Source organism: Podarcis melisellensis (genome assembly GCF_964234715.1).
Source record: "Podarcis melisellensis genome assembly, chromosome: 5".
NCBI lineage: Eukaryota > Metazoa > Chordata > Lepidosauria > Squamata > Lacertidae > Podarcis > Podarcis melisellensis.
Genome location: NC_138537.1, coordinates 52,854,553 through 52,880,479, shown reverse-complemented (window position 1 = coordinate 52,880,479; position 25,927 = coordinate 52,854,553). Strand labels below are relative to the sequence as shown.

The 25,927-nt window shown below is 43.6% G+C and overlaps 1 protein-coding gene across 3 annotated transcripts in view; it reads right to left on the bottom strand.

The window, feature by feature from the left end:
- GRK5 (G protein-coupled receptor kinase 5) overlaps window positions 1-25,927 on the bottom strand; it is a 153,426-nt gene that overhangs the window by 24,785 nt on the left and 102,714 nt on the right. For 2 of the 3 annotated variants that reach the window (XM_081912752.1, XM_081912751.1), the window contains exons 5-6: window positions 4,259-4,359; window positions 1,742-1,834 (exon numbers count right to left, since the gene is read on the bottom strand). In XM_081912752.1, coding sequence (XP_081768878.1) covers window positions 1,742-1,834; window positions 4,259-4,359 — 194 coding nt within the window. Of the gene's footprint in view, window positions 1-1,741; window positions 1,839-4,258; window positions 4,360-25,927 lie in introns of those variants that run through there. The other variant, XM_081912753.1, reaches the window with a different exon arrangement.

The window sequence follows — 25,927 nt, the reverse complement described above, 5'->3', positions numbered from 1 at the left end:
GAATGTGATTAAATTCTACCCCCAAATTGTGATGGTCCGGAAGCACCCTTTGGGTAGCAGTTAGGGTGCTGATAACAGCAATTCTCCCTCAAGGAAATATTAAGGGCCATCTTAATTATTAAAATATTCTGTTGACCTAATCTGGGCCTATTCCACTACATCACTGCTACATGTGGTCAGTGAAGCCACAGTTGCAGCTTCCTTTACTACTGCCTCACCAGCTCCTTGCTGAAGACATTTCAACTGTGGAACTAACTCCATCTATCCCATCCAGGTCCAGGGGATATTTTGAAGAAAAGTCAAGCCTGGACCATCAAACTCTCACTTATAACTAGATTTCTGAAATCCAAGGGGGAAATGGGTCCTTTTTCTTCCAGCACCTCACTTTTTTAAAAAAAAGAGAACATCGCTGTCATTTGTTCTTCAGGGGGCAATTAAATGAACATCCACAGCTGATACTCAAAGGAGTATCGTTACTATTGCTTTCCTGCCACAACCGATCGAGCCACCAGGGGGCGGCGTGCTATTACATTGAGGGTGAATTTAGGGCTATCAAAGACAGCAACACTAGGATAGTGAAACTTGCAGCCTTCAGGCTTGCATTCAGAAGTCTTGCCTTGAAACATTCATGCTAAATTTCGAAAGTGAGACGTACCAGCAGCTAGACTAGGCTCCACACCCACCTGCCCTCATGGCCCTTTTCTCTAATCCCAGATGTGTGGGTGTTGTCTTGCCTGCAGTTACTCAATAGTGAAAAGGAAGTATTTGTGTGGCAGGCAGCAACTGGGAGATGCGCTTAACACCCCCCCCCCAAAACAATACAACAAATACCTCGACTCAACAGTTGGCAGCTTAAAAAAAAAAAAAGTCTGAACGGATACTAAAAAAGAACAAACCAAAGAAAAACCCAGTAAAAGCAACAGTAACTGATGCATTGTTGCCAAAACTGGAGTATGCCAAAGTAAGGTTACCAGATATCCCCATTTCCCGGGGACAGACCCCGGATTTACAAATCAGTCCCCATACAAAATCCATTGAAGTTGAAAAGTGTCCCCGGATTCATTGAAAAGAATCTGGTAACCTTATGCCAAAGTGCAAAATTCCTGCATTAGTTATATGTGCAGTCTGGAAGAGTTAGGCTGCCATCTTAGTATCAGAGACGCCGACTTGCACCCAAGATTGAGGGGGCCCGTCGCGCACATTTGATGTAATGCGTGTGACGCTGCAACCTTGGCAGGGAACTCAGCAAAATGTGGCTTCAACAACCTCCTCTTTCACGGTCAGGAGAACTCAGCCACTGACACTGTGCTGTACTCAGATCTCCCCTCAACACTGAGGTGACCCGGCCCCTGCCCAAAGATATTGAGGGGGCTGAAAACACCTCAGCCTTATAAAGTTGGTGCAGCTGCCTAGCACACACACTTGCCCAATGGACCAAGTTCCATTGAAGTAGGGTACTAACCAGGGCTGTCCTTTATCCCTGCTTTTGTTTATTCTAGTAACTGAATATTCTTAACTGAGTATTTAGCTTCTTAATATTAAAAATAAAGAACATGGGCTTACATTTACGATTAGCATGAAAAGCTTGGACAAAGTCTCCCCATTGTCTAAGGGCAGACAAAAAGAGTGAACTTCAATTCATTTGCAAGTGCTAGAAGTACTATTAACATTATTATTCCCCTATCCTTTCCTAAGTCCCATCATGGAATAAAAACATACAACGCCCACCTGGACCACTTACCTTTCCAGCCATTTCCACTGGAGAAATCTATCAAAGTACATGCTGGCTGAATATTCTCGAAAAGGTTCTCCACTTAGGTAGTCTTGAACAGATCTGTCTCAGATGAAAAAGACAAGACAAACATTTTACAATCCTGAGTCTCATTATGAAGACGTACTCTAGTCTCTTTGAAGCGAGGATGCTTAGGTGAATTTCCACAAGTTCAAATATAAATACATTAAAAATATATAGCATGTTATTGTTAATGTCAAACTCTGCGGATGTTGATGGTATGAGTAATTGTTAATATTTTAGGAGGTTAGCAGTTCTCAAACACCTGGGTTTTATGATATTTGCTGATAAACCAAAACATGCTTTACCAACCAGTGTTTATAGTTTCTACCCTTGCCAGTAAACTCTGTATTAAAGGTATTGCAACAGTCTGATTCACTGAGCAAAAAATGCAGGGTTTCTTCATGCACACCTGAATGTACATAGCTAATTAAATGCTATGGTTTATTTAAACTAGATAATTAAGAACAATTTTTTTAAAAGGAATAATGGCTTCCTTTCATATATCTCTTTGAGTTTTAGTTTTGTACTTTGACAATGAATACCACTTGCTGGAAACCACAGGAGCACAGGCTGCTCGTGTTTGAATACACTTGCTGGTTTGTCAGTCACTGTGAGAACAGGATGTTGGACTAGATGGGCTATTAGTGTGAGCCTGCAGACTCTTCTTCTGGTCTTAAAAGGCAAGATTTACCAATAAATCCCATGCTTTGAAATCAGTATACAGCAGAGGAACAAGGCACAGCTTTGAACACCAAGCTCAGCTCTGCCTTTTTCATAACTGCATGGCAGTAACAAAGCCAAGGGGACAAAACCAGCTCGTTGTTAACACTGTGAATGATTCTCATTTTCTTCCCCGGCAAAGAGAAAAATAAAAGCAGGACAAAGTCATTCAAACACATAAGCAGAACTACTGGTCTATTTTTGCAAATACCCACTTAAACCATCCGGGAGCAACAAAAGCCGCCCAGCCAACAGAGACTACATGGTGACGGCTTTCAATGATCCCTGGCTTTTGATATTTTTTGTTGTTTTAAGGTCCCACTGTCCCGACAAACACGGGAACTAGGGTTTGCAACGCAAATCTTTTTATGCAGACCTTTTCGGTACAATAGCAAAATTGCTGCGACTTTGCGAAAATCGATAAGCCCTTTCACGGACAATAGGATGACACAACACACGTACATTTCAATGCCACAGTGCACAGCAGCATTTGCACAGTCTTTTGTCCACATAGGCTAACAGCCAATTAATTCATCCCCCCTCCCTCTCCAATTTGAATGGGAGGCAATTCAGTCTGAAAGGGATGTGGATTCCCCGCACCTCCCTTGGAAGCACGAGGATTTGAAGCTTTTGGTTTTGCTGTTTTGGCTAGAATATATTGATGTAGACTGTCAACAACACGAAGGTTGGGTTTTGTACAGGACCTTCCAATACCCCATACATACACAGGAAAAAGCATGGGCAAAGCATGTTCACCATCATGAGTGAAAAACCTATTTTGTCACATGTATGCACATTGCCACGTTGTGGCCAATGCTACGTATTTCACTAGGGACCCTGGCAGAGAAAAAGAAACCCTGCATTTCTCTATTAGTTCTACACCAATCAGGGCTGGCACTTACCTGTTCACTGTAAAGGAAAATCCTTTTCCCTAGCAAGAAACAGACACATTCCCCCCCCCACCCCTTGTTACTGCTATTATTATAATGTTCACTCATGCCTTTAGGAGAGGGAAGTACAAGAAGATCAAATAGGAAGTTTTATGAGTGTAAGAAGAAAGGAAGATGTCAGTTTATATGGTCCATTGGTTCATTTAGTTCAGTATTTTTTATGATGACTATCAACAACTCTCCAAGATTTAAATGGAGATCTGTTCAAGCCCTACCCTGAAGATGCCAGGGACCGAGTCAGGGACCTTCTGGATGCAAAGCAGATGTTATACCACTTAGCTAACAAAATGAAAAATGACAAAGTTCAGGAGAGGGGATTGACTTGCTGTTTCCCTGCGTTTCTTACTGTATGGCTTTAAAGACAAATGAGTGGCACAGCCGGCAGCATTCAGCCAAATATGCAACCCCACTGCAAACTATTGGGAGTTCAAAAGAAGTTTTTAAAATGCTAAGTGTAGGTTGCAAGGGGTGCAGGTGTCACTGCAGATAGAAGAGTTGGACCTAGTACTGATTCCTTTTCAGTTTTGGCTTATTGAGTATTACCTTCTAGTTATTCCCATTGCATTAAGGGGCCACAAATACAGGACAAATATCAAATCAATCTGAACCAGCTGTGTTTAGCACTGGACACTCTAAATTCCCCTCCCCACAAAAAAACACAAAAACATTGCCTGTATAAAGCCCTTAAGATAGCAAATAAGAAGCTGAGACGAATTGAAACTCTCAGCCTTTAACTGGTACCTAATTGGAAAAGAATATTTCAGACAGCAACAGTGAAATAACCCTAACTTACTTCACACAAGGTGAGAATAGCTCTTTACAGGGACTGTTTTCAAGTTTTTCTTCTGTCTGCTGGACAAGATCTTGACTGACTTCTGCTACATAAACTGGAGACTACAAAAAAGCAAAGAGATTAAGCAACACATTAGCTTTGTGATAGGGGAAAGCATTCCATTGACAACCAGGTTCATGTATAGACAAATATTTGCAGTCTTAAGAAAACAACGCCAGAATTTATCTCCCTGTGGCTCGTGAATGCAGTATTTTAAACGGAAACACACATTTCATCACACAAAAGAATCTGGGACTTATTTGCAGCACAAACGAGAACCCACTAAAGTAAGCCAAGATGTAGCCAGTCCACCTTCTTTTCCTTCTTAAATATAGAGACCCTGTTTAGAAATATTCTAGAACCCTCCGCAAAATCTCCCTAAAAGTGTGGTGTTGTAGAATCCTGAGATCATGTTAAGGGTAGCCAAATTCTGTGTGATTGCCATAAAACTTAGGGAACAAGCTGTGCTATCATAATGATTAAGGTTTTAAATGATAATTTTAGGTTATATGTTAGTGACCAAGTTATAATTTATATATTTTTAAACTGTTGCTATATCTGTATTGTCTCTGCTATACCTAATTGCAAATTCAAATGTATCCCTATCGTGTTTTATGACTTCCTTGATATTGTATGTGGGCTGGAACTGTTCTGTGACCGAAATAATAAAATTCAGTTCATTTGTGTTGTGTTGTTGATATCTGCCAGTTAGCTGCAAATGAATGAATATTGTGGGACTCTCGACAAAGCATTACTGTTATTCCCCACTTCCTAAAAGGAGTCAGCTCATCAGCCAGCCCTACCCTCTTCCAGCAGCCATTCCTACTTCCAGCAGTTTTCTTCTCTAACAGTTAGCACTCTATAGTTACTGAACATGCTTAGTTCTGTTCCATTTTGGTGACAATCTCGTCGGCACTCACCACCTGAATGTGCTCCCAGAGGGAGTACTGGTCCTGTTTTTGTGGAATTTGTTTTAAGTCTAGCATCGATGACTACCTCAAGGGTTTCATGAGGTATGGTTGCCTTTTTAATGCTGCTGTTGGCTAATGGCTATTTAAAGTTGTGACACATCTGGCATGAGAAAGAACAGGAGCTAAAATCAGTGCTCTGTCTCCCTTCTTCTGTGAGTGTATTCTCTAGAGAGATGGAATATGGCAGCCTGAATATACCGGTAACCAGCAAAAAGAAAGAGCGTTTTGCAGCCAAGAAGGATCAAATGCAGAGCCTTGTATTTGTGGAAACAATCCAGCTTTAAAAGCGAGGGTCCTGGTGCTTTGCTGCTTCCTCTGTTCAATGTTATTGATAAGCAATCAGATATTACAAATCACTTCATAAGACTCCATTTCTTTCTTCTCACAAGGAAATTTATGCTGAAGAAGGCAGCCATAGGAGCTTCCTACGACGCAAGCTAGTAGACAGAAACAGCATTATGCAACCACCCAAACCAACTTTTGGTTTGTATGGCAACTGGCCAAGAGTTTTATTTTTATTTATAGTGTTACTAAATTCAAAACCTAAAATGTAACAGTTCGAATAGAGTATTTGTAAATATGTAAATAAAGTGATTAATTTATAGCATACTTTTATAATTTATAGCACTGGTTGTATGAATAGTTGCTCGTGGATATATACTCGCATATGTAAGCACCAAAGAGTAAAGATTTATAAATTTATGTACCATATAAGCTCTTTTTCGATGTTTGAGCTATCCTCTGGATATGCACACATCCCACCACACATCTGCAACGTGCACAGAAACATTGCAGATGTGGCAACAGAATGTGTGCAAGATGGGAATGGATCCTTGTATCTCTCTGCCATATTCACAGTAAGTAGGAGAAGTCCAGTGCCAGAAGGTATTACTACCACTGACAATCAGATACTATCATTTGCAACAAATTCCATAGTCGGTGCTGCATATACTTACTTGAGAAGTTCTGATAAAAGGATAATCTGATAAATTGGGGGGAAGAGGGCTCCAAGCCACTTGGAGTAGCAGACAATTTGTTTTGTTTTTTTGAGGTGGTTGGATCAATAATCACTTTCTGCTACTCCCCTTTTCATGCCCACTACTTCCTCAGTGATTTCATTTCTTTTACAGCTATGTGTGCACTTATTTACAGCAGTACCCCAAACAGAGGAACATAGTTTTATATATAAAGTTTTTCTTTTCATCCTTCAAATTTGCAAAAAAGCAGAAAACTGAACAAGGAAACCACCTTACATTTTTTTACACAAGATATTTCACAGCAATCTGAAAAGTATGTGCTGAGAATTTGCAATTGCCTGTGTTCTTTTGTGCACTTCCTCGACAGCTTTGTTTTTTTAAAGAAACATGCACACACAACTTTCTGTGTGCATGCCTTGCCAAATAAGTATAACAGAATCAACAAATTAGAAGGCAGGGACAAACACAAGAGACATGCTGGTATGAACATAAAAGACCAAAGTTGCCCCTCAAATACAGATTTGAGTGGCGTGGACTTTTCTGGGCTAATACGAAGGGAGGGGGGAGTGGATTGACAGTTAAACAATGCTGAATGTGGATAGGTCCTTGATCTGTTGTTTTGAAAAGGATGCAATATCATGGGAAGTCTCCTAATAAATCCCTGCAAGACACGCCTTAAAATTGCATGGACAACCCATCAGGGAAGAAAGGTGGAAGCAAAACTAAATATCCAGCAGTGGTAGAGCAGAGCAAAATATATTCTCCAGCACCTCTCTCTCTTACACACCGACACACACTTTTCTCAGCCAGTTAACCAAGACTGAAGTGACACTGCAGAGGAGGAATGGGCAAACTGTGGCTCTCCAGGTGTTCCATGAAGGCTGGCAGCATTAGCCCTGCTGTGAGCGAATTTCCTGCAGATGATCGCAGTGCCTGGAGACAGACAGGTCATGTATCCACAGCAGTGACCAGAGGAGAAATGGCCGCAGGAGGGAGAACAGAGAGAAGAAACCTTTAACAGCAAAATTGAATGTCTTCACATGCCCCAGCTGCAATAAAACATGTCTCTCCTGTATTGGGCTCTACAGCCTGAGCAGGCTCTGTAACTTTCCAACAGTTTGGCCAAACTCTTGATGGCGCACTCTTTAGTTGTCTGTCAAGACATACAGATTAAAACAACAACAAGAGGGTTGGACTAGATGGCTCTCCGGGCCCCTTCCAACCATACAATTCTGTGATGCCATGTGTTTTGAAGTTCTTTTTAAATCAGCTCCATAAACTAATTAACATGAGAATGTCTTCGCATCATGCAGGGTTTTCAGTCCAGCTTTCTAGAAAACAGACAGAATTCAGGATAAAACAAAGGAACGTTCTCACTGCTCTTTTCCGCTGCAATTTCATGAGAGATGCATACTGAGCTTCATTTTTCAGAACTGATCTAATCTCTATCTTTTCCTCTTTGCGAGCCAATCTGTATTTAGAACATGTTTATCCATGTGAGTCAAGTCTCTTTAGAATGCTATTATTCATTACCTAACACATAAGAAGAAACATATGGATGGACTTGATCCCATTATGGAATGCTGCAAACCGTTTATTTTTAACGGAAATAATCTCCCCTTCCTTTTAGCTCATGTCGTGGAAAGGTTAGAAGACACCCCAGCCAGGAAGCTAGACAATAACTTTATTGCCTCTCTCAAATTTAAACAGACCAGCAACGGGAAAACTTCTGACCTCCCCCCCCCAAAAAACAACGAAATCCAGTGCCACCTAGTGATTAAACTAAATGATGACACTGTCCCTACCCACCTCTATTGCATATCTATGAAAACAAGCTGTGTAATTGTGTAGACCTTGAAACCATTCAGAAGTATCAGCCTCAAGCCAGAGGAGCCATTCCAAGTGGCGCAATCAGCATTAACTAACCTTGTAGATATTTTATAGTCCCTAAGGGAGTTCTGAGCACATTAAATACATCAACATTACTCACTCTTTTCACTTTTGCTTGAGACACATTGCCAGAGAGTTCTTAAACTGCAAGCTGGGACACTTTTTTCTTTTTCAGAGCTGCTTGATATGTGTTTAAATGTAATTAATTAAAACAACTGAAGGCACTTTTTAGTTCTACATTTTGTGAAATCTGGATTTACCTGCTACTGAAAATACTAACTCCATGAAAACCCCAGGTGCACAGAGTCTAGAGGAACACACTTCAGATGTGGAGGCAGTGAGGGGGGCGGGGGAATCTGAGAGGCCTGCTTAGAAACTCTTATTCTGGGCCTCTTCTGCTCTGACATGAATGTAAGATTCACAGTTGGAAGCAATGGGTTCATGCGGACCACGAGCAATGCCTTCTGAATTATATTTCAAAAGACCTAGCACAGTGCCCATAAATGTGGCAGGCAGAATGAGAGACAATTAGCAAGCTTGAGCTTCCCCTCAGCCAACTGCCCTAACTTACCTCCTTTGCCTGCTTCTCAAGATCAGGTTCTAATCAGCAGCACTGCCAGCATTTGCAGGCCACAGAAACTAACAGGAATTGGAAGGTGGCTGAGGAGCAGAACTCCAGATCTGGCAGGGCATCTTCCCTGAGCAATGCCAGGAACTTCAGTGGCAAGCAGGAGCTTCTGCCAGTCCATAACTTGCCCACTGAGTTACTATGGCAATGAGAAAACGCTAGTGTGAGGAAGGGCTGCTGAACAATCAAAAGTTCACTGTGTGGCCCGAGAAAAAAGTCTACTCTGAGTAATACTTAGTACAATATCTAGAGATAGACAGAAAAGATAGAAAATTGGATATATACAGTGCTTTTTTTCCTTAAAAAAATGTTTAGGGGTACTCTTTTTCCTACTCATATTGAAATACTGCCCCTCAATGAGGCCAAATTTAGATTCACAAAATGTTTATGGGTATGCGTCCCCCCAGAAAAAAGCACTGGCTCCAGCATTCTGTAAGGACTCCACTAAATGGACATGTCATAGCTAGGGGCGGACCAGGCAGTTAAATTCTGTCCCATTTCAGTTTTGCGGGCACTCAATAACAGGTCTGTCCCATTGTGTTTTTTTGTGGATGTTGTTATTGTTGAAAGAATTCATGAAAAGTCGGCATTAAAATTCTATGCATTCTGTGCACAGCTTATACATAAAATATGCACTTTTATGCAAAATACACATTTTGCCATTTTTAAAACGTAAAACGTAAAATGTGAATGCATTCTTTTTTGCACCCCAAAACTGCATCACAAAATGTAGGTAAGTGCATCATCAAACAGAGAGCTGTGTCCTTTTCATGCAAGTAAGTTCAAGGAGCGCCAGACTGGACCAGTCTGCTGCAAAAAATGGACCAAACAAATTGTTCTTCCATCGCTAGTTATAACACTGGCAAAACAATTGGCGTATATTCCAGTTCCTGTTCCAAGTATTTCCACTATCATGTGCTTCTGAGAAATGGCTTCCACATGTTTGTGTTTCCATTGCTAGCCAAACCTAACAGAAGTCTGCAGGATCAAATATAGTTATTTAGCCAAATGGCCTACATTACATCCCAGTGTTTTGGAACCTATGGCTACCATGTGTGTGCACTTCAGAGACTGGCGTGATAAAAGAAATACTCTTTTGAAATTGCCGAAAGATGGGGAGGGGGTATAACATGTTCTAATTACCCACATTGATCCCCCCTGACATTCTACTAGTAATGATACTGCTTCAAAAGGAAATGATTCCCAATCAGAGTCTCAAATAAAAACAACAAACAGCATAATTAAGAAGTTCAACTCAATTTAAGTTGCCTAAAAGTCTATTCCAATCCAATCAAACAAGGTCTGGGCCTCAACCACAGCCTTGGGTCTTGCCAAATGGGGTTAGGTAGAAAGAAAAAAGACAAGGCAGCTTTAGTGAAATGCTCCTTAGCAAATAACAGTCCAAAAATCCCACTGTGTTATGGAACTATTAGACATTTAAACAGTTAGAACAGTGTGTGTGGAATGATATTCAATAGGAGGTGGGCACATCAAACAGGCACATGGGAATTCTGGACAACAAGACATGGAGGTTCCCCTGTACCACAGATTAACTATTCCTTCTACCATATGGATGCTTATGATTCAGTGCGAAAAGGGTAAAAGCTCAACTGAAGCTCCTGCTTTTAATCTGTGATGAGAACTTGAATTGGTTGACTCAATTAATCAACTAGTTTGAGACTCAGTTAATCAACTAATATTTCCATTCATAAATATACACAGTGAGAGTTATCTAAAATTTTCATTTGGGCCTGAGGAGAAACCCAGAAATTTAGGCATGAAGATGTTAAGTCATATGTCTAGGTTGAGAAACACCTTATGGACCTACCCTCTCATTTGAAACTGTTGGTTCTTAAAGTAATAAAATCACCCAGCATCACACTGAAATCCAAACGAAAATCAGGGCATTTGCTCTGTTTCATCAGACATGGATGCTGTGGAAGATATGACATGACACGCGCTCTGATTAGCTTGCCTGCAAAATATGCCAAACAAATGGTCTTGTCCTCTGGTCACTGCTGGATTGCAAACAGTTTCTCTCTTTTTAAAGTCTTCCATTAGTCCTAAGCTCAAGTTTTACAAATGATGTTCTGCATTTGCAAAGCAAATCAAGCGGTTATATGGAATTCTAGTCCTAACCACTTGAATATTCTTGCATAGTTGGATAGAGTAGCACAAATCCCTTGGGTCGGCAATTCATGGAAGGAATGTGAGCTAGAAGAAAGTCTTATTAGGAGATAGGATTGCTTGCATTTTATTAGGACTATATTCAGGTCTAGGAGGAGAAAATACTTCAACATGTGCTTCTAGTACCAAGATTCTGTAATCTTGAGGTTTGTTGGTGACTCATAGATGTGATTTATCAGCTAAAGCAGTAAGGAAAAATATGGAACCCTTTAATTTATGGCCAACATTACTCATTTTTAGAGTCATGAAAAGCACTTCTCTTTGATGTGTGAACTCTTGTTTTATAGTAACTCCACAAGACCTGCTTTAATGTCCACCTCCCTCCGCCCTAAAAATAATGGGAAACAAATAACCTTGATCACTGAACTTGATTTGGCCACAACACATTTTGTATCAACCCACCCGTGGTGCGCATTTAGCATCATTTGCTTCTACAGTTACTATTATTGCTAATTTAAAGCTAGCCTTGTTTCAAGGCATGAGTTGAAGGCACATGGTGCAACCCCCTTGCTGTAGTTAAGCAGGTCCGTGCCTGGTCAGTTATTGGATGGGAAACAACCTAAGAACCCTGTAAACCACCTTGAGTTCCATGGAACTGAGGCAGAATATAAATCCTGTGCAACATCTTTTGGTCAATCAAGGGCTCTCTAAACAGTATTCTCCATAATTGTTCTTCCTTGCCCTTCCAACCAAGTAAACCTAATGATAAGGAGACGGAATTATTATGTTAGTTTTCCTGGTTATATTATTTGTGCTTCTGTCCTAGTTTCTAATGCTCTTCTTACACTGCATTATCTGTTTCTTTTAGAAACGGTGGTTTTTAGATCAATAACCCCGCCATGTCACACTAAATTTCATCACATCAGTGGGCATGAAGTAACACAACACTGGGTGCCATTTGACATGTTGCCATTGAGTGCTTCTGTTCCCTAGGATTCACCCAGGATAAAAATGGCAGGAAAGAACGATATGCGGGAATACTGCCTCAGATTCCCTCACATGGTGTGAGCCATGTAAACAGTGGGAAAATTACATTGCAAAACTCCCACAATTTTCGGGGTTAACAGGGCTGCAAACAGATTTCAATTAACATGAAAATAAGTGCTAAATTCCACTAGGTTCCCCCAGATTTCCAAAAAGTGGTTTTTATGTCATGTGACTGATCACACAAAACGTGGAAATTAACAAGTATAGAAACATGAGAAAAATGGAATAATGTCAAGGTTTCCAACAGGCTGTCAGGGCAGGTGTTCACAGCAGGGCAGCAAAAACTCACAAGGTGACGGTGAAGTTTACTCTTTATTCAGAGAAACAAAACAACTGAGGCCTAGTGAGCACAGCAACTCTTCCCAATAGATCTTGCCCCAATGAGGCAATTGCAAGGACTGAAGGTCCCTGCCTTCCCACCACTCTCGAAGACTCCTTCTCCACTGGGTCCTTCCCAAGCAAGCTGAGCTCCAGCGCCTCCACCCTCTTCATACCTCCGTGGGTTCTGGGAGACCAGGGGGGGGGTGAAGCTGGTCACAAGAGAAACCCCCTGGATTCTTCAGCAGCCCTTGGATTCTTCAGCAGCCAACCTCATCTCTGCATGTTGGCCTCTCTCCACTCCAGCCGTCTCTTCTGCCTCTGATTCTGGACTGCTCTCTGCTACAGCCTCTTCCTGCTCATTAAACCCTGTTACCTCTCCAGCTTCCATCACCTCCTCCTCCCAATCTGCTCCCTCTTCTCCCCCTGACCACTCATCATCGTCCACCACCAATCCCCTGTCTCTGAACCTTCTTCCATTGTGGGTTCCCCAGCTGCTGCCTTCCTCCACTCCTCTGCATCCAGGCAGTGCATGACAAAGGCACATACTGTAATTCAACCAGATCCACAAACTCAAGAAGAATCCACAGCATGTCCAGTTGTTATTCAAAGAGTGAAGCAAATACAAGTGGGCAAGACCTCAGGAAGATTGATAGGTCAGGCCAGAACCATGTTATATAAAGAATAGTTATATTCTATGCTTCTGCACCTTCCCTCTCATCACTGGCTCTGATGGCAGGGATAGGGAAATTCATAACATTTTAACAGCAGGTCACAGCTCTGTTTTTCTACATGTCATGAAGGGGAGGGGACAGAGCCTACTGGTCGGGGAGAGAACTTAATATGGGCTACTACTTTGGGTGGCAGTCTTATACCTCTTTAGCAGGTAATTCCACCCTGAAAGAAAAGGGTTGAATGCCCATCTGCTACATCCCAAAGCATTTGTGTTCAGGGCAGAAAATGCAGTGTTCAAAATGGAGTTTGTCTTCATCCACAACACTAGGCAATACTCCTCAGATGAAATGTATGGGACTTCAGATCCAAATACAACTTTAATCTGACTAGGAAAACTTGGATTTTTAAAAGGAAAATAAAATTATAATTATAATTATAGCAGTAGCAGCCCTGGCCTTATACAAAATATTCAGCCACAAATGAGCTTGTGACACTGCCAGGTTTTAAATGTGTAGCAAATCAGGTGAAGTTAACATATGGTGTGTAGCTTTAAATGTCATTTGCATTAAACAAATAGAGTCTAGCATGTTATGGTTCAGTTTCAAAAAGCGTCCTAGTGAAAAACTATCCAAACACACCCTCAAATTTAAAGTAGTTCATTTGCCAAACAAAAGGTTAAGCTAGTAACTCTTTCAAAACTGCTTCTACATCTAATACAAACAGTGTGGTATACATGTGGGCAGCTGACATCCAAATATAAGCAATTTGTAAGGGTCTCTGGGTGAGAAAATGCTTGGAAAATGCTGTGTGGTCAAACTACTATTCTCACTAGAAGAATCTCTTTAAAATGCAAAGCAGGAAAGTCAGGGTGGAATGTCGCCCGAACACCAGCTTGTCTTCTGCAGCCATATTTGCTCTCGATTTGTTTGTCTACAACTCCTTGGTAAGTAAGCAAGCATTCAACTAAATTTTACTCAGGGAAGACTCATGGGAACTAATGGCCCTAAATTAGTCATATTCATTCATTTCAGTGGATCTACAGAGGTCTGGGGTGGGTTGCAGCACTGGAGCACAGAGGGCTGCCAGTTCTGGACCCCTCCCGTACTTCGCGGCCACCACACAACAGAGCATAGGATAATCCTGGTTTTCCAAATGGCTGTGTTTGGGGCAGGCCTGCCACATCTAGGTGGATAACTTTGTTTGTGTTCCCCTTAGTGTCACTGCCCTAGGTTGGACATCTCTTCTTAGGCATTAGCAGCAATGTGGAACTGGCAGCTTAACACTGCAAGCCAGCAGAACCAACGACAAAGGTTTTCTTTGCAACCAGGCAGTTAAGCTTGGGTGGAAACGGATCATTTGGAAGAAAAACAAAACAGAAATCCTAACTCTGCCTTATTATTGCATCTGTTCCAAATGTTTCCTCCCCTTTAAGGAAAAAAGGAAAGTAGAATGAACACATTTGTTCTGTCTGGACTGGTTCTAATGGCAGCATTGTGGTTAAGTCATAATGCCCAAGCGTCGCATTCCACACCCCGAAACATAAGATTTAAATGCCTATGACCTTTGACAAGGCATTTGTATCTAACCAGAGCTCTTGTTCTCGATTCCAGTATAATTTGCAGCTGTCCCCTGGAAATATCGCACATTATTCATATGTCATTAAAGGGAGATTTGCCTGGCACAGAAATATGCCTTTCCTGCCCCAGGGACATGCCTTGGATAGGCCTCAACTAAAGCCTAGTTAAACAAAAGGGGGGGAATTGCACTGGTTCCAATGGGGTTTCAGTCAGAATAAGGTTCACCTTATTATCTACATAGTGCATACTAGCTGTTTAATGGATTTCAGCTCTGCCTCATGCTGTGAGTTTCTCTGTTTAAGGTAATTATAAAATTCCATAAAGCACCCCATCAACACACATAAGACCCCTTCCCTCCACTTTTCAATGGTGCCCAATGCACGTTCCAGTACACACACGGGAAGCGGCTTCTAACCAACCCCGGGAGTCTTGTGGTGTATGCATAAAGCCAAGCAAAGTAGCAAATGTCAGAAACCCTGGCAGAACTGAAATTTACAAGGATTTCTTACTATTTCAGGAGCTTGCTGGAAAATGTCAGAAAACGTCTATGTTGCCCAGTAAAAGACAAATCAGGACCTTTGGCTAATGACTACATTTCATCCTTTTTTTATATTGTTTACCAGCGAAGTATGGCATTTGCCTTGATTGCGTTACAAGGCTTGTTTCCAGGATATTTGCCATCATGTCTTTGCAAATGATAGACACTAGTATAAAAATTAATATTTATGCATCCGTTTGCAGCATTTATGTAAGCCACCCTTTGACAATGTTCCCTGGGAAACTCATAACTTGCTAACAAAAGACCAAAACACAGAAACTGTAAAACAAACTGCAGCAAAAATGTCAACAAATTAACTTTACAGTGTAACTAAAAATACATAATTTTAAATCCCCTCTTATCTTTTAAGATCTCTGATTTTTAAAAGGGCTGGGGTAGTAAAAGGGTTTTCAGCATGTGCTGAAATGACAATAAAATATGCAAGATGACCCGCTCTATAACCAGGGAGCACCACCCAAAACTCCTCCTGGAGAGCCAATGCGGTGTAGTGGTTAAGAGCGGTAGTCTCGTAATCTGGGGAACCGGGTTCGCGTCTCCGCTCCTCCACATGCAGCTGCTGGCTGACCTTGGGCCAGTCACACTTCTCTGAAGTCTCTCAGCCCCACTCACCTCACAGAGTGTTTGTTGTGAGGGAAGAAGGGAAAGGAGAATGTTAGCCGCTTTGAGACTCCTTAAAGGGAGTGAAAGGCGGGATATCAAATCCAAACTCTTCTTCTTCTTCTTCTTCTCTCCCTGGTAGCACCTGCCTTACTTCATTTGATGGGAGGACCTAGGACAGGTCCTCTGAAAAACATATCAAGGCTTGGGCACAAGTACCGTATTTTTCCGTGTATAAGATGCCCCCATGCATAAGACGCCCACTATTTTTGGAGACTCCAAATTAAGAAAACACCCCTCAGCACTACCTGTGTATAAGACGAGCCCCAATTTTAAACCTATTTTTTTGGTTTAAAAAAACCCCTAGTCTTATGCATGGAAAAATACAGTAAATGGGGAAAGGGATGTATTTCAAATAGCACTTGCAATTTAAGCAGTAAATGTTACCAGACTTCCTAAAAATCTTAAGACTTCCAGGATGATATCAATAGTCACACAATTTTCATATTTATCATAAATACTATTAATTCAATTTTCAACCTTCAAGAAAAGCAGCTGGAATTGTACCTTTCCCAAATTGTTCACCAGGCTTGCCATCTTATAATAGACTGCCCATAAAAATGGTTCAGAAATTTCCACTTATGCAGTATATTGCCACATACCTCCTAATGGGGGCTGGATACAAAGAATATATTAATCCATTCCTTGATCATCAATATTGGCTGCCAGTATATTTATGAAACCAATTTAAAATGCTGGCTATAAATAGTACAGGACAAACTAATCCAGGTGTGAATCAGTTTTTTGATTCTGAATCCCAAGGCCAATGTTATAAGATACGATAAAATCAGGAAAAAAATCTCCTACATTTTTATATTGTGAAACATATTATGAATGCATGTAAAAGCAAGAAGTTAGGGTTCCAGGTGGAGAAATCGAAATTGGAAACAGAACTGTTAGAACCAAAGACTAAGGTACTATCTAGAATGTATAACTTGCTGCTAAAATGGAATACTCAAGATGAAATGGTTAAATCAGCTATGATAAGGTGGGCGCAGGACATTGGGCATAACATCATGTTTGAGGACTGGGAAAAGTTGTGGACTACTGGGATGAACTTTACTGCATGTAATGCTTTGAAAGAAAATATAATGAAAATGATTTATAGATGGTACATGACCCCAGTCAAACTTGCAAAAATATACCACCTGTCTGATAACAAGTGTTGGAAATGTAAAGAAAGTGAAGGGACATTCTTTCACCTCTGGTGGACATGCCCTAAAGTGAAGGCCTTCTGGGAAATGATATATAATGAACTGAAAAAGGTATTTAAGTATACCTTCACTAAGAAACCAGAGGCCTTCCTTCTGGGTATTGTCGGCCAAGGGGTGGCAAAGAAGGACCGAACATTTTTTATGTACACAACAACAGCAGCAAGGATACTTCTCGCGAAGAATTGGAAAATCCAAGATCTACCCACACTGGAAGAATGGCAGATGCAACTGATAGACTATATGGAACTGGCTGAGATGACTGGCAGAATCCGAGACCTGGGAGAGGAGAGGACGGAAGAAGACTGGAAGAAATTCAAGATTTATTTACAAAAACATTGTAATTTGGTTGAATGCTAAGTAGGTTGCTAAATCAGAAATAATTGAGCACCACTAAATTAGATAGAATTTGGAAGAGAAGTGAGATTGAGAAAGTAAAAATCTTTTGGAGATCTACTAGACTATAAACTAAGTTTGTGGGACACAAATTGCAAATAAGATGATAATTTGCGGATAAAAACTTTTAATGATGAAAATGGGTGCGGGAGACGTGAGGAAGTCCAAAGAAGTTCTGAAAATATGTTATAATATATACTATATTGTGAATTTTATATGTATTTACATGGAAATCTTAATAAATTTTTTTTAAAAAAATGAATGCATGTAAAAGTGCACCTTGGAAATGCGTTACAGTAAAGAGGAGGTAAAGGAGGTAAAGCAAAATCATTTTGAACATCTGCAAACATCCGTTTGCTAAGGCAGTGTTTCCCAACCTTGTGCCTCCAGCTGTTTTTGGACTACAATTCCCATCATCCCTTGCCACTGGTCTTGCTAGTCAGGGATGATGGGAGTTGTAGTTCAAAAACAGCTGGAGGCACAAGGTTGGGAAACACTGTGCTAAGGGATCAACAATAAGAAAGATCAAAGCAAAGATCAAAGCCAAAGGTGGTGGTTTGTTATACTGATGGGAATTGTGAACAGACCAACTAATTGCAAATGTTGACAGCAAGCACTACTTATTCTGTTTGCTCCTACATGGCCAGGTCCCATTGCATCTGCAGGAGAGCTTTTTCCCATGTGAGACACATTATTTCTTTACAGTCTTCAGAGGAAGCTGTGTCTGACTCCTCCTTTTCAGAGGAGAGATTCAGCAGGGGCTATAGCTGCCTGTCACTGTCCTGTTACTCAATAGCCACTCAAATCGCTACATTACTGAATTGTTGGTCCTCCAAATGTTTGCATCCTCTGAGGCCTTGTTATAGAGATAGAACTTTTTAAAGAGCCGTGGTCTGTTTTACACTCCTTTTCAATTTGATGTTGTGTTTTGTTCCAGTTGCTCCCTTTTTTGTACTTTATTATTTTAAAGTGTGTTCTTTAATAAATGTACATTTATTTGCTTTGTTTTTTTGCAAAATCAAGGCATACCATTTTGTAAAAAAAACAAAAAGCAAAACCTATATAATACACCAGCTTTAAAAACTTATCTCTGTGGAACAAAAGACAAAAGCTAAGGAATGAAAATGATGCAGTTTAGGGTGGAGTAGGGGGGAATTTGAACTAATCTCAACCTTTCCAACTCATGTCAAATTTTGGCTCTGTTCTGGCACAAACCATGGAACTGATTAGCTACTTTATGGAAAGTCTGTATTGTCATAAAGGTTCGCCTCTGATCTTTCCTTACAACTTGCCAAAGGCAAACCAAAGCCTTCACTTTTCCCCCCTAAACTGGCTCCTACCTGTCCTTACTGGTCGTTGCATTGAAGGCTGTTTCTTGGTTTCAAAAGGGTACAGATATAAGGGAGAGTATGTATAATAGTTAACATGTTCTTAGCAAAACTTGAGGAATGCAAGTCAACAGATGGTGTGAAAAATGTCTGCTTTCAAAAAAGGCTTCTAAAACAGTGTTCCAAGCTTAAAACGATTTAACATAACCAGGGAGGCTTCTTCCCACTTCTGTGATGCAGATACAAGACTCTTATACCAACTGGGGCCATTGCAGGGACACAGAGATAGGATCCCCCTCCCCATATACCATGGTGTATCCTAGGTTTGCAGGAGCCCCCCCCATTTATTTTGCAGGGGCAAAATTCACGAGAAACGCTCACATTCAGTTTGAACCTCAGCAGGAAGAAGTGAAGAAACAGTTCCATCTTGCACATTCAGTAGCTTCTACCAAAGCCCACAAGGCTCCCACGGCTGGCCGAACGCAGCAGTGATACTTCAGGGCCAAAAGGCTCCAGGTATTAATGCGTGAAAAATATTCTGAACGCGATCACCAACACTAGCAGTTTTCATACCATAAATCCATGTCCTGTGAACATGTCCTTCTCCACAAACTTCTCATGCTCAGCATAAAGTCAGGTGGGCAGAACTGTACCTGCACAGGTTCTGAATGTGCAAGATGGAAGCCAATGTGCTTGGGCACTCATTGGCTCTTATTTTGTTCTTCATTTGAAAATGAATTCCAAGGTTTGGGCTCACTGAGAATGGACACGACCGAAGAAAGGGCTTTTGATGAAGAAAATGGCATTACAATCCCCCAAGCCCTGAAAATGCTCCAAAAGTTAAAGGCTGATCTGAACCCTCCAAGCGAGAGCTTCCCTAACAGCGCTTGGGACATGGAGGGGGACCACGACCATGTTTTCCATGGAAGACGATACACAATTACAGTGGCATGATCTGTTTTTCCTCAGCTCTGACTTCTGGGACAAACAACAGCTGCGGTAGAATATTTAAACTGTGATGCTCTGGATTTTGAACAGTGTCCAGCGTGAGCCTGATTAAATGATATTAGTTTAATTTACATGGAGAGGCTTGGCTGGCAGGTCAAGTACTTTTCTGCATGTCGTTTTCTCAACACTGCAGCAACATTCCTCTTCATTTAAAGCGATCTAGGACTTGGAAAACAAGCTTTCCGCAGCACAAAGAAACGTAATGCTCCTTAAGACCTCTGAAAGGGAACCACTTTCCCCAGGAAGCAAAAGTGTGGAACCCACATGAATCCAGGCAAGACAACCACCGGATCCATCTGCCAAGGCACATCTACAGATATCTGGCCAAACTGCATGTTGCAAATGTGCAGTGGTAGCCAAGCGTTTTGTTTTGAACCAAAAAAGCCACTTCCACTAAACCATGAGGGAGAGCAGAGAAACAACAATGCTTAACTCTTTCCCAGTCTTCAAACCCCAAGTGACCTCGACGGTGGAATTTCAAGCACATGAGTATATAAAACAAGACACAATCTCAGCAAGATGTGTGGTCCAATCCTGCATTCGCTGGGGAATTTGGGGGATGGGGAAGGGGTGTAAACTAACCTTTTCTGCACCAGCTGATTCTTGTTTGTAAGCCATCCTTGTCCATCCACAAGCAATAATTCGGTCTTGCCTTGATTAAGTTTCAACCTACTCCATCTCTCCCAGTCCTTCACAGCCAACAAACAGCTGCTCAGGCTTTCCACTGCCTCCCTAGAGCTACATATACAGGAGAGATATGATCTGGGTAGCACCCGACTCTGTGGGGCACATCCCTGTATGACTTTGCACAGTGGTTTTGTGAAGATGTAAAATAGTACCAAGTAATTGAGATGCAACCCCTTGGAATCCCACTGACAACAGGTAAGGCAGGGGAGAGCTGTAGTACCCCAGCATTATCACCTTCTGGGTCCTTTTTCCCAGATGTGAGTAGCATCAACACAACACAGCATTTATTACCACCACTCCTGTCAGGATACCATTGTTGATGACAGTGACCACCACTGAGAGGTTCAGGAGAGTATTACAAGGCTGCCACAGGGTTGTCACTGGGACAGTGCTATGTGGTAAGTGAGGTGCTGGTCTTTGGGAAGGAGGCATGAGGCTCTGACAGTGTCCTAGAAGCCTCCTACCTCCTTCCCAAAACCTAGTTACACTTTCCCAGCTTTGGCTAGGAGGTTGGAGGCCTCTAGGACCCTGCCAGATCTTTTGTGTCTCCTTCCCAATGCAGGGTGCTTCTTACTCACCTTTGGGAAGGCAGCATGAGGGCTGAGGGTGTGCTTACCAAATTTTCGCCTCACACAGGGTACCATAGTATCCAAGTCCACTACTGTTGTCATGTTGTTCTTTTGTAACACCTGAACTGTCACACCTGATGTCAGGGAACTGACATCTAAAGCGCCGCAGGTGCAAAGGCTCCCTGAGGTTGAGAGAGCAGTAGCAGCGGAAGAGGGAACCAGTAGAGGGCGAGCAAGAACTCCAAGGGAAAGTGAGTCGGAGGGATGGCTCAGAGACGCTTCAAGCGAAACCAGTGGGGAGGTCTCAGGACCTCCTATAGGGACACCCACACCTCGACGGAAACTGTCACGCCGAGAGGCCAGACGACGTGTTTCCGTTAAGGAGCTTTTATGTTGGAAACGTTTCCGAAAGCAGCCACTTTCGGATTCTACTAGTGATTGACGCAGCCATGCTGGAGGGGCTCCGTCACAGGCAGAGGTTTGAAAACCTGATCAAACTCTGAGGGACTTGCATTTTACGCACAAGCAGCTCATCGTCCCATCACAGCAATCCGAAAGTCACCGAAAGCCAGCTTGTGCAGAGAGAAGCATCATGAGCAACCCAGCCGGAACCGGGGGTGCAGGAGCAGCTGGAGGGGGTCCAAGCCTGGAAGAAAGGTACAGAGCGTTGGAGATCCAGTTGGCGCTGCAAACGGCGAGGCTTGAGGAGAGGAGGGCTCAGGATGCAGAAAAGGGAAAGGAGAAAACCACCCCGCTCGCCAGAAAGGTACCAGGATTGGTGCAGAAATTCGGGGGGGATCCCAGGAACTATCATGCCTTTAGAACAGAGATGCAATACGCTCTAAACTTGCAGTTTGATGACTTCCCCGACGAGGAATCGCGAGTGGCGTATGTGATTGGCCATCTCGAATCCGGGGCGAAAGATTGGGTTAGACCCCTGATGGCAGCGAATAATGAGATCTTAAAGGACACGAGGAAGTTTTTTCGTGCCATGGACCTGATGTTTTCCAGCGATATTGAGCAGGGGGTGGTGCGAAGGCAGTTAATGGCTTGCCAGCAAGGAAGCAGATCTGTCCGTGAGTACTGGACTGAATTTACTATGCTGATTCATAAATTGGGGTGGGACCTATCGGCGGAGCCCATCCAAATGCTTTTCGAAGAGGGGCTTTCTTCAACCGTCAAAGATGAGCTTTCCCGGGGGCCCAGGGCGGAGTCTATGGACCAATTAACCAAATCTGCGCTGGCCATAGGAGCGCGCCAGGAGGCGAGGGCTTTGGAAAGGCGGGAAGGGAAAGGAGACCGTTGGAGGGAGTTCCGCATTCCAGACATTCCAGAGCCATCTTTCCCGCCGGCAGAGCCGATGGAAGTTGGAACAGCGCGGGCGCGCGCAGTTTCAAATCCCAGTGAAGGGCGGAAGAAGGAGGGAAAGAGCGCCAAGAGATGTTATCTCTGCCAACAGCCAGGGCACTTTGCCAGAGTCTGCCCACAAAGAAAGGAATGGCAAGGGATGGCAGGAGCTGTTGGGGGAAAGGAAGAGGAAAGCAAGGAGCAAGTAAAAGCCAACGCCTGGCTGCCACCGTCGGGGCACAGCAGCCAGGCCAAAGAGCAATGAAAGTGCCCATGCCAGAACCTCCCAGACCTGCTTTAGTGATAGAGGTGTTACTAGAACTGCCAAACGGACACCCACTAAAGGTCAAGGCGCTTTTGGATTCAGGCAGCTCCTGTAATTTCATGAGTAAGGAGTTTGCAGCTGAGCACCAGATACAGACCATCCCTTTAAGTAACCCCTTGCAGGTGACTACGATTGACGGCAGAGAGCTGTTGGGGGGAGAAGTTAGCCAACAGACTGTCCCGATGATAATGAGAGTGGCAAGGCACACCGAACAGATAGCGTTTAATGTGGCCATCCTGGGAGGAGCGCCCATCATTTTGGGGATGAGCTGGCTGGCGCTACACGATCCGCTAGTGGGCTGGCATCAGAGGGTGGTCTCCTTTGGGTCAGCGCATTGCCTAGAACACTGCAAGGAGGGGAAGGTCTCGGGAGGAGACAGAGTCACCCTAGCGGGGATGGAAGTGATGGGCAAAGGGAAGGTGCCCCCGCAATACGCAGATCTGAGCAACGTATTCAGCGAAAGGGAAGCAGACAAACTGCCACCGCATAGACCCTTTGACTGTCAAATCAACCTACTCCCAGGGGCCCAACTCCCAGTAGGCAAGCTGTACGCCATGTCAGACAGGGAGATGCAGGAGCTGAGGGAGTTCATTGACAAAAACTTGAAGCGAGGTTTCATCAGAGAGTCCCGAGCGGTGGGGGGCAGCCCAGTGTTTTTTGTGGACAAAAAGAACACAGACAAACCGAGACTGGTGTGTGACTTTAGGGCCCTCAATGCAGTGTCGGAGCCCCTGGCTTTCCCTATGCCCCGAATTGACGACATTTTGACCAGAGTAAGGAAGGGAAAGATTTTTACAAAACTGGACCTGCGGGGGGCGTACAATCTGATACGCATAAGGAAGGGAGATGAATGGAAGACCACCATGTTTACCCCTTTGGGAGCCTTTGAATACCTCGTTATGCCCTTCGGTCTACAAGGGGGCTCCGCCTGTTTTCAAGCTTTTATAAACCACGTTCTGGGACCTTTGCTCTACAAGAACTGTGTGGCCTTTTTAGACGACGTGTTGGTGTATTCGGAAGATGAGGAACAGCATGTGAGGGACGTTCGAGAAGTGTTGGGCAGGCTGCAAGCCAACCAGCTGTGGGTGAAACTGGAGAAGTGCCAGTTTCATACCAGGGAGGTGGAATTCCTGGGGTACCGCTTGTCAGACAAGGGATTGGCCATGGATCCAGGCAAGGTTCAAGCGGTACTGGAATGGAAGACACCGAAGACCAAGAAGGACGTGCAAAGATTCTTGGGGTTTGGGAACTTTTATCGGAAGTTCATCAAGAACTTTGCCCACTTGACGGCGCCCATCACCGACTGCCTCAGCAGCAAGAAGAAATTTGTTTGGACGGTGGAGGCGGATCGAGCCTTTGAAGAACTGAAAAGGGCTTTCGCCTCGGAAGAACAACTTCTGCATGTGGATTTACAAAAACCCATGAGAGTGGAAACAGATGCATCCGACCGGGCTATAGGGGCGGTCCTTCTTCAACCGGGGAGGAGTGCGTCGGAGTGGAGACCGTGTGCATTCTTCTCGCGGAAACTGAATAAGTCCGAGAGGAATTACACGGTGTATGACAGGGAACTACTTGCCATTCACGAAGCATTCCGGAGGTGGAGACATTTATTAATTGGGGCACAACACAAGGTGCAAGTGTGCACCGACCACAAAAATTTAGAGTATTGGAGAACAGCTCGAGTGCTCAACCAACGACAAGTGAGATGGGCACAGGAATTCTCCAAATTTAACTTTGAGATTTGTTATGTGCCAGGCCCAGAAAACGTCAGGGCGGATGCGCTCTCACGCAAACCAGAATATTGGGAAGGGGAGGAGGTGATCGAAGAGAGACATGTCATCCCGGAGGACCGCTGGGTGTGTGGGGCGGCGCTGGTGGGGCAACGGGAACTGGTGGAGGAAACGGAAAATGATGAATATGCCCAGGATAAGCTCAGAGGTCTCAGGGGGGAGGGCGAGAGCCCCGGAGGTTTTGAGGAAAGAAATGGGGCATTGTATTACAAAGGGGCACTGTATATACCCGAAGGTGAATTGAGGGGGAGAGTACTCAAGCAGTTGCATGATAGCCCCACGGCGGGACATTTTGGGCAACACAAAACCATGTGGTTGGTTACCAGGGAATTTTGGTGGCCTAAGGTGAGGGAAGATGTAAGGGAGTATGTAAGAGGGTGTGACCAATGTCAGCGAGCCAAAGGGGAAAGAAGGGCGCCGGCAGGGTTATTAGAACCTTTACCCACACCAGAACGGCCTTGGGAAGCGATATCAATAGATTTTATGACGGATCTGCCAAGGTCCAAGGGGAAAACAGCCATCATGGTAGTAGTAGACCTGTTAACTAAGATGTGCCATTTTGTAGCATGCTCACATGCAGTCACAGCGGAAGAAACGGCGAAGTTGTTTGTGGAACATATCTTTAGGTTGCACGGGGCTCCCTCGAGGGTGATCTCAGATCGAGGCAAACAATTTACTTCCAGGTTCTGGAGGAAGCTCATGAGCTTGCTACACGTGGAAGTTAATTTTTCAACTGCCCGGCACCCTGAAACCAACGGGCAGGCGGAAAGGGCAAATGGCATTCTTCAACAATATCTTAGGTGTTATGTCAATGACAGAGAGAACGATTGGGTCGAAAAGTTGGCGTTGGCAGAATTTGCCTACAATAATGCGGAGAATGTGTCCACAGGGATGAGTCCCTTTTTGGCTAATTACGGGTGTCACCCCAGGGCATTTCCAGGGGAAGGAGGGGAGAGATGGAGCGTTCCAGCGGCTGAACATTTTGTAGAAGAGATGGAAGCCATCCATCAGCAGCTCCAGCTCAACTTAGAAAGGGCCAAGGCACAATATAAGAAGCAGGCAGACAAGAACAGAAGGGAAGGTGAAACCATAAGGGTGGGGGATCAAGTGTGGTTGTCAACCCAAGGGTTGCCGTTCAAAGGGGGTTGTAAGAAACTGAGGCCCAGAAGATTGGGACCCTTTGAGGTGATTCAGCAGGTCAACCCGGTAGCTTTCAAACTCCGATTACCCAACCACATGAAATTGCACCCAGTGTTCCACAGGTCGTTACTGTCACCATACAGGGGGGGACGTGAAGGGGAGCACGTCAGGGGACCAGCCTTGGAAGAGAGGGAACGCCGCAACCATGTAGCGGAAATCCTCGATTCCAGGTGGAAGGGTAATCAGGTGGAGTATTTGGTGGCGTGGGAAGGGGAACCGGAGTCAGAAAACACCTGGGTAAGTGCAGAGGAAGTCAATGACGAGGTTTTAACAGAAACGTTCCACCAAAGGTTCCCGAGGAAACCTCAGCCTATAGCAAGGTTTAGGAGGGAGTATTTCGGCA